Consider the following 10,039-nt stretch of genomic DNA (forward strand, 5'->3'; position numbering starts at 1 on the left):
ATTTTAAATTATTTTTATTTTTATTTATTATAACTTTATATCTATTTCAACATGATTTTTTTTATTGAAAAACATAAAGAATATACATAAATTCAGGGAAATAGAAGACAAGTTACAGACTTGATGGTCAAAACGTATCAAAAAGTTATACGTCACATCCACTCTGCAGTATGAACGTCTCTGATTGGCTGTTGTTGGCGGTGACCTGGCAACCGATAGTGAGTTACAGACGCTTATGCGCGATCTTTCTACTGTAGACGCACAAATCAAGTCTTTTCGTTGTGATTTTGGGGTTTTACCAACAGTAGTTGCTGTTTTCCACATCCAGAGAAAATGTCGACGAGAACGCTACCTCTGCTGTTTATTAATCTGGGTGGTGAAATGCTGTACATCCTGGATCAGCGTTTGCGGGCTCAGAATATCCCAACAGATAAAGCCAAGAAAGGTAGATAGCAGCTAAATGCAAGTGCGTTGATAGGCGGAGTTAAAGCAAATCTGACCTATTTATCTACAGCGTAATGTGTATATGAACAGTCACGGTATAATTCACATTTATATCTAAGGGATTTTTTAGATGAGCCGTTGTATCTTCTGTTAAAATGTGCAAAATTAGCCAGGTGACGTTAGCCTGTGTGTTGATGTAGCAGTAAACAGTCATTACATTGTTCTTTTATAATTTTCAGTTTATTTGTATGTTTTGCTTTTATAACGACCCCATTTAAACTGCAGAAACGCAAAAGGGTAAAACATAAGGCAGTTCAAGCTGCCTATATTACTTATTAATGGGAAATGAATAGCCTAGTTCATCCCAAAATGAAAATTCAGGCATTCTGCATGTTTTGGGAGATACTGGCTTTGTTCATAATAAATAAGTGAGTATCAAAGGCACAGGGTATTCATCACTTTTATTTCTGCTACATGCAGCCATCATGGTTTCCTGTCTTTATGTATCTTCCTGTATCATGGTTTCCTGGGTCCTTCTTGATTTGCAAATTACTAATTGTGATCATGCTAATTTATAAAAAAAATACTTTGTGTCAGATGCTGCAGGTTTCACAGACATAGTGAAGACGTTGCTCTTTTGCAACTGTGATGTTTACAGATTATTTAGTACAATTTAGGTGACATCCTCTTAGGAACATTTTCAATAAGTCCTTTATGATTTGTATATTTGTAGCCACTGTAACAGATTGGCTAGAGGAGGACAGAAGAAGAGGTATTGTTATATTCTGTTTGCTTTGCTGCTGGTCTTAGAATAAAGTAGTGTGCATGTGTACATGCCAGCTATCATAGGCAACAGCTGTGGAGGTGGAGATGGGATTTCTATGCAATTTTCTATTGTATTTGTCATATTTTAATTTTGCGTACAAATAAGCTAGTGTAGAATATGAACCACTGAAAGTGCAGCTTCTTAAAGGGGACATTTCACGAGACTTTTTTGAAGATGTCAAATAAATCTTTGGTGTCCCCAGAGTACGTACGTGAAGTCCTAGCTCAAAATACCATATAGATAATTTATTATAGCATGTTAAAATTGTCCCTTTGTGGTGTGAACAAAAATGTGCAATTTTTGGGTGTGTCCTTTTAAATGCAGGTGAGCTGATCTCTGCACTAAAAAAATGGCAGTGCCATGGTTGGTGCAGATTAAGGGGCGGTATTATTATAATAAAAGCTAAATTTCAATAACCTATTTTTCCACATTCTTGCAGAAAATCGTTTACCAAAACTAAGTTACTGGGTTGTCCTTTTTCACATTTTCTAGGTAGATGGAAGCAATGGGAACCCAATAATAGCACCTAAACATGGAAAAAGTCAGATTTTCATGATATGTCCCCTTTAGAGCTTTTTTGAGTACGGAGATCCTCTATGTGTTTCTAGTGTTTCTTTGGTCCACAATCAACATCTGATGACAATTTTAAGCTTGCTGCAATATGAAAAAATCTGCCAAGACAATAAAGCTGGATTTTTATATTAATTTACATTTCTAGGCAGTAAATTTATAGCTTAATACACATTGCATTCTGCTTGCTCGGTTTATGCTTTTGCATAGGCACATATTTGCTTTTGGCTCATGGAGTCTGTTTTTGCATTTTGTGTTGTGGTAGTTATGAATGATATCATCACCACTATGTTCAACAAGAAGTTCCTGGAGGAGCTGTTTAAGCCCCAAGAGCTGTACTCCAAAAAGGCCCTAAGAACCGTGTTTGATCGACTTGCCCACGCCTCTATCATGAGACTTAACCAAGCCAGTATGGACAAAGTAAGGTTTAGCCATTTTCTTTAACAAGTACTTTGCTATTTTCAGTGTAATCCTTATACATCTTGTTAGTATGAAGAACCCTTGTTCATCAAAACTTGATCTTAATCAAAAAAATTGGGGATTCTGTCAAAAGATTAATTGCGATTAATTGCATACAAAATAAAAGTTTGTTTTTTCATAATATGTGTGTGTGTGTGTGTGTGTGTGTGTGTGTGCCCTTTGTGTAAATATTTTGTTTATATAAATACACACACACACACGCATGTATTAAATAAACATTTATGTGTATGTATATATACATATATATTTAGATTTATTTTATCTGATTTATAAATATATATATATATATATATATCATTTTATATAAATAATTTTCATACATTTGTACATGTATTTGTAAATTTTTATATAAATAATTACACACAATACACACGCTAAATTTTATGCAAACACAAACCTTTATTTTGTATGTGATTCATCTTTTGACAGCCCTAAAACAAAAACATTATCAGATTTAGTTTTTTTGTGTGTGTTTTAAAACTCACAAGAGATGGTAAATTTCCATTAAAAGACAACTCTTATTTTGTTCTTTAATTTATAATTACTCCTATTTCATACCGTTTCATAAAAACATCAAATAGCTTTTGCTAATTGGCTCCCTCTGGTGTGTAATGTGAATTATGATGTAAACACATTTGTGTTTATTTTCCTGCACAGCTCTATGACCTGATGACCATGGCCTTCAAGTATCAGGTCCTGCTATGTCCTCGCCCTAAAGATATCCTTCTTGTGTCCTTCAACCACATGGATGCCATCAGGGACTTTGTGAAGGACACACCCAGCATCCTCAGCCAAGTGGATGAAACTAATAAACAACTCATAGAGGTAACAGGGCACCAACAGCACTACTAAGTACTTGTGGGTCAAATATTTGCAATAAGTGTTTTCTTTAATTCGATTAATTGTTAGTTTTGGTGAATTGTAGGTTAAAATTATATATCTGTGACCACTTTTTAAAGTTTTAATTTTTTATGGATCTTTAGATATATACCCCTTTATCCGGTGGCGAGTTTCAACTGATTAGACAAACACTGCTCATCTTCTTTCAAGATATGCACATAAGAGTAAGTTTGTACTTAAACATACAGAATGCTTAGTATAATCTATATGTAAATTAAAGTGCCAACAGCATTGATGTAATGTGTATGTATTCGTATTTTGTTAGGGAAGTGTTGGGTTTGGCAAAAAAAAAAAAAAAAATGCAAGTGTTATATTCATTTTTTAATGTTTTAAGGTATCAATTTTCCTGAAAGACAAGGTGCAGAACTCCAACGGACGATTTGTTCTGCCTACATCAGGTCCTGTTCCATATGGGACACACACCCCAGGACTTATCAGGTTAGATGGAGAGGTTTCTCTTACTATTTTTATTGCATCAGTAGCAAAAATACATATTTATATTATTACAGTATTTTTGTAACCAATATGATGCGTAAGAGTGTCTAGAGTTTAACAATAAGGGTAGCTTTTGCGCATGAAGGAAGCTCCAAGAAACTGATTCAGACAGGCTTCATAAGCAGCATACTGAAATTATATTTTAATTATATATAGAAAACATCTTTACAATAACCAATCACATAATCATAACCAACAGAAATGCAAACTTAAACTTAAAACTTAAATTTATACTGTACTCCAACCAGTCACCTCAGTCACTCCATTATAACTGAATCTGACAGTGAAGGTTTATTATTAATTGCATTAGCAAGAGACTTTGACATGTAAGACAGCTTTTGTCATTAGAGCAGTCTGAGATAGACAGCAGTTATCTTAAAAGTGTTTAGACAATGTAAATTGTGGAAAATATTTTACATTTATTAAAAGTTTCAACAAATTTTCTTTGTGTCTAATGCTGGTTTAATAACTGTAATTATTGATTAATAATTCATGTTGTTATTAATTATTAATTTTATGCTGTTTCATTTATATTCTCATTTATTGAAATGTGTTTAATTCTCAGGATGTTTAGTTGTGGTGGAGAGGAGGTGAAAAGGTTGCAGTTCCCTGATGGTGGCAATTACAATGCGGCTCTGCGTGAAGGTTCCTTTGAAATGTATGGTGATCGCGTCATTAAACTGGGCACCAACATGTAAGCATCATCCACATCACAATCATGCTTTTTACAAAGACTTTCTAATAGACTTAATCTTTAAATACAGCAACCCATGATATAATTGGTTTTATTCCATCACGTAATGTTTCTCTGATTTGTGAATAATTGCGATGTTAACGTGAGACAGATAGCCTTTCACTGGAGCGTCCTGTTTGCTTCTTCAGGTACAGCGTGAGCCGGCCAGTTGAAACACACATGTCTGGAACCTCCAAAAACTCCTCACAGCATACCAAGGTATAAATTACACTTCGATTTTATTTATTCTGCTTTGAAATAAACACCTGGTTGACATAGTTATTTTCCTGCTATTCATAAATCATTTTCACTTTAGCCCTGAATGTTGGTTCATTATGTATATCATAAACATTAATAATAAAAAATTAATAATTCTATGTTATGCAATCTAATAAGCATCTATTGTGTGCTGTGTACTGCATAAAGGTCAACACAACTCCAAATCCTCTGGCTAAAGAAGAACTGAACATGCTTGCTAGATTAATGGGAGGTTTGGAGGTTCAGAAACCAGCCAGTGTTGACTCCGGCTTCCGGGTCAATCTCTTCGCCACAGATGAGGAAGAAGAGTGAGTTTAGTAGTTTTGTTAAAGATAACTTTGACTAGACTACCACCTGAACTGGATTGCATTTACCACATAATCAAACAATAATAGCAAAAAAATGTACCATTCCTGTATTGTGATTTTTAATCCTTATTATTCTCATTTATATTTTCCTAAATAACAAAGAAAACCAGTTATGAACAAAGGACAGAAGCTGTCACTAAGACAGTACCTTTTAAAAAGTTCCTAATATATACCATTTAGGTACAGATATGCACCTTTAAGGTACCAATATGTAATTTTGAGGTGCTAATATGGATCCTTTAGGTACAATCTTGTAAGGTACCAACCCAGTGAGAGCTTTTGTTCCTTTGTTTATTTATGAATACTTTGCAAAAGGAATAATATATCATTTTTATATTATATTATAATAATAAGAATGAGATTCTATTTTTTTCAAAATAGAATTTTTTTTTTTTTTTTATTGTGACCTGGACATTTTGCACAATTCACTTACACTTTCTAAAGCTTAAAATAGATTGAAGTAGATTTGAATGTTAAAGGGACATTCCACTTTTTTTGAAAATATGCTCATTTTCCAGCTCCCCTAGAGTTAAACATTAGATTTTTAAAGTTGTTAACTTTCAATAGCAGGGGACTATTTTCAGGCACTACGTAATATCATTGCACCTCCTGCCAGTGGCGGATCTAGACCATTTCAACTGGGGGGGCCAATCTGTGGCCAGTTGTACTGTTAGAGGGGCCAGTTGCACTAAGACTTTATTCTTGTCATATTATTTTCTGCATTGCACTGCAAAAAATTATTTTCAAGACAAAAAAAAACTTAGTATTTTTGTCTTGTTTTCAGTAAGAATATCTAAAAATTAAGTCTAGTAATATGTCTAGTTTTTAGACTAAATGTATCAAATGTAAGTTATTTTGTGCATAAAACAAGCAAAAAATCTGCCAATGGGGTAAGAAAAAAATCTTAAAATTTTTTCTTAAACCCTAAATACATGTTTTGTGCATAGAATCACTTAAATCTAAAAACTAGACTTATTTTCTTGGGTCGTTTTGCTCATCAAGAAAAAGCTATTTAATTTAAGATTTTTTTGATATTTTTACTGAAAACAAGACAAAAATACTAAGATTTTTTTTTCTTGAAAATCATTTTTTGCAGTGTGCACTAAAGACATTAACAGGCCAAATACCATGTTTATGCTACTGTCTAATTACGGATGTAAAAAACAACGATCGCAAAAAATGTGTAAAAATAATTTCACACCCCACATTTAGGGGGGCCACAAGGGGGTCCAAGCTTGTTGTCACAGGGGCACTGGCCCCCGCTGGCCCCTCCCTAGAACCGCCACTGCCTCCTGCAGCCATGGTACGGCAGCAAAGTCCTTGATTATTACGCCAGAATGAGAGTATAGTTCTTAGCCATATCGGCCTAGAAAATCGCAACTTTAAATTTTCCGTCTGTCTTAGTACATGATGCTACTACAGAAGAGTCTAGTTTTAAATATGAAAAATATCAAAACTCTTTGGTTATTTTTTAACGCAAAGCTAATGGTCTAATCAGATTCAATGGATTGTGCGAAGCTATGCTAAACGTGGTAACGCCAGACCCGGAGATCGGCTGAATGGATTCCAAAATGATAAAAATCAAATGTTTAACTCTAGGGGAGCTGGAAAATGAGCATATTTCCCAAAAAAGTGGAGTGTCCCTTTAAGGAAATTGATGACGTTTTATTTTGATTGATTTCAAATATTATTAAAAGTGTTTTTTTTTTGTGCCATAGGGAAGCTTTAATATCAAGACCAGATGAGCTCTCCTATGATGTTATCAATATCCAAGCAACAAAGGTAATGTTTGATGTATACATGTACAGTGATACACAGCTTGTTTATTTGCTGTTGATGTACTTGAACCTAGAGCTCAAATACATGATGTCTAAATACCCATGCTCTCATCTTTCCTAATTGATTCATGACAAGCTAAAGATTATCAGGTTTGAGTTAACTTTAAACTAGATGAGCTAACAAGAGGACCACAGGGGTAATAAAACACCTCTCACCAGGTCACTTTCCTCGTTTTTAGGACAAACACACTAATGCCGAGTTGGCTAAGATCATGGGGGAGTTTGGGGAGGCAGGGGAGCCCACCCCCAGCTCCAGCAGTAAGGGTGACGACCTACTGGCAATGATGGACGGTCTGTGACTTAAACTCTGTGTGGAAAAGTGATTGAGTGGTTAATAAGGATCAAGACCTGCGATCTGCGCTGTCTCACTTCTCAAGACGTCTTTTGCCTGGAGCTGCAGTGACAACCTTGTTTAAATTTAGATTGACAGCTAAGCTCGGGGATTCTGTTTGTGAATTTCATGCCACCTGCTACAACGCAAGAAACACAAAAGTAGCGAGTGTAGAGATTTAATATTTGTCTTGCTGTGGGACCGTAGTCACTTTCCATAAACAGTTCGTGGAGTTAGTGTGAACCTACTGAGGTAACGTGTCATTACATAATGGTGGTTTAATTTTAAACTTCACAGAGGTGTCTGCCGCAACGTGAGTCCCCCTGTGATGCTTTGATGCCACAGACACTCCTGTGGCATTTAGATCAATGCACAGAATCATATGCCTTTACTGGATTATCTCAAAGGACAATCCACACACATGGAATTCATTTAATGTTGAACCGAGAGGTGCTGGTATGTGACTCGATTATATGTGCAGTGTATTCACACAACAAGCACTGCTTAAGACAGGGTAACAGAGGAAACCGAAGTGCACTTGCCGTAAATATTTAGCACAGATCCCAAAACTGGTTTACAGGAAGCCACAGGACAATTGATGTGTATTTGTTTTGTCATTATAAATAGGGAGGTAAATAAAATGCAAACAAGTCAGGTCTTTCAGTGTCAACAATGTCACTATATAAAATAAAATGTTATTGTTCTTGAATGTGCAATTATTGCATTATGTAAAGGGCAATTGCAAGTGAAATATATATGAAAGAAACCTTCTATGGAAAGAACAAAGCAATGCAATATTTACGGTGAATTAAATGTTTATATTTTTCACAAGCATAATAAAACATATTTATTTAAGTTAATGTACTGTATTTGAAAGTTAATTTGTGTCTGTTTACTGTTGTTATATTGAAATATTAGATTGGAATAAATAAAGGAGATCTTTTTTTCAAATAAAAATTTTCAGTATAGTGTTTTTTTTTTGTATAATGTTTGGTTATGACAAGCCTCAAGTTAGTGTTTCATAAACCTCTTCGACACTAGATGGCACAATAGAACAACACAACATTAGTCACACTGTAAAATAAAAAGATCACATTTTAACCAAAATGTGTATTTGTCGGTTTAAATGATAAATTAAATGTATGTATTTGTGTAATCTGTCTTTCAACATACTTTTCTGATAATTGAATGTTTATGAAGTTTTTTTTTTTTTAGCACCCAGCACAATATTTAAAAAGAACTTTTAATAAAAAGGAACTAGTTGTAAATGTAAAGAAGCTACAGATTTACCCTATAATGTTTTTCATTGTATACTGTTTAAGCACTTGATCTGTTGCGACTTTCCCAGATAAGCAATAATGAAAACGTCTGTGTTCATTTAAATAGTCGTGGGAGACTGCTCTCTCTCACCCACACAGTTACAAATGAATTGCTGTCACATTCTACCTCCATGGGAAAGAGCTTCTGATTTTCATTGCCATGTGCTTTTTTTACCCTAACAGCACAAAATATATTGACATTATGCGACACTGCTGCATAGTTTCTTTAGGGCATTGCATCATAATAATTTCCATGTCTTGCTTTTTTTCTAAAGATATAAGATTGATGTAGACCAGTCAAACCAAAATAAGAATTGAAATAGACCTCAGTAATTGTTCTTAATCAAATTTTGGAAAGTTTGACCTGAATAAAACATTTACATTATTGATTTAAATTAACATTTGCTTCTTGGCTTTTAAGAAATAAAACTAAGACACTACTTAAATAATGGGGAAAAGCTTATGTATAGATTACTCTTTTCTTAAAGTTTCTGCATCTGTTTTAAATTAATTTTTGTCTTCCTTAGTTAATTTTGAATAATTATGAATAATTCTTGCAAATACTATTGCATGTAGTCTTTCGAGTACTATTAGCTGCATGCATAATACACTATTTTTTTTACAAAGCTATAGATTGTTGCATATTAACTACCTACAAATATTTAATTTTAACTACACACATATTGTTATTTTAGTATGACATTTAATTACAAGAACAAGTTTTGAAAAGGAAAGAAATTAAAGCATGCATTCAGATGTAATATTATGGTGTGTGCTTACGAAATTTTCCTTGCAGGTTTTTAATTCGCATCTCTACATCTTTATCAGGCATGGGCACTAGTAAAGTATGATTCACAGTTTCCACCCCACACACCGTGGGTTGGCCAATGTTTACCACAGGCTTATAAAAGTGTTTCATGTGGTTCAAGGCAAAGGCCATGCTGAGTCAAGACAGGAAGACAGCACAGCCTGAAATCAGTTACTGCCCTTTAAAATATTCTCTGTTTGACATGCTGCCTTATACCAGCCCACTAAATTGAAACTTGCACGCGTGGGTGAATTGTTTAGTTTGGGGGATCTAAAATTGGATCTCGAGGGTCTTGTGCATGCACGCAACCCAAGACATTTGCTGTGTTTACATGAAAGCAGGTTGACTTTTAATTTATTTATTAGATAAAATCCATATTTTTATGCATTGTCACTTAAATCTTTATATTCACCGAGAGTCAATATATATATATATATATATATATATATATATATATATATATATATATATATATATATATATATATATATATATATATATATATATATATATATATATATATATACGTAGAGAATCTTTTTTTTTTACATTTATTTCATTTAGCATATAGTTTTATTCAAAGCGACCTATTCAATTTATACTTTTTTATCTGTATACGTATTCGTGCTCCCTAGGTGTTGAACCCATGACCTTTGTGTTGATAACGCA

At 33.9% G+C, this 10,039-nt stretch overlaps 1 protein-coding gene across 1 annotated transcript; it reads left to right on the top strand.

Annotated features, from left to right (window-relative positions):
* Positions 1 to 3: 3 nt before the first annotated feature.
* Positions 4 to 8,208, top strand: oscp1b (organic solute carrier partner 1b). The gene is made up of 10 exons (XM_065298474.2): positions 4 to 445; positions 2,106 to 2,260; positions 2,978 to 3,145; positions 3,304 to 3,384; positions 3,555 to 3,658; positions 4,281 to 4,409; positions 4,598 to 4,667; positions 4,875 to 5,014; positions 6,793 to 6,856; positions 7,092 to 8,208. The coding sequence occupies exons 1-10, from the start codon at positions 334 to 336 to the stop codon at positions 7,209 to 7,211; spliced, it is 1,143 nt and encodes a 380-aa protein (XP_065154546.1). The 5' UTR covers positions 4 to 333; the 3' UTR covers positions 7,212 to 8,208.
* Positions 8,209 to 10,039: the final 1,831 nt, after the last annotated feature.

This window comes from Paramisgurnus dabryanus, chromosome 13 (assembly GCF_030506205.2).
Source record: "Paramisgurnus dabryanus chromosome 13, PD_genome_1.1, whole genome shotgun sequence".
NCBI classification, from domain to species: domain Eukaryota; kingdom Metazoa; phylum Chordata; class Actinopteri; order Cypriniformes; family Cobitidae; genus Paramisgurnus; species Paramisgurnus dabryanus.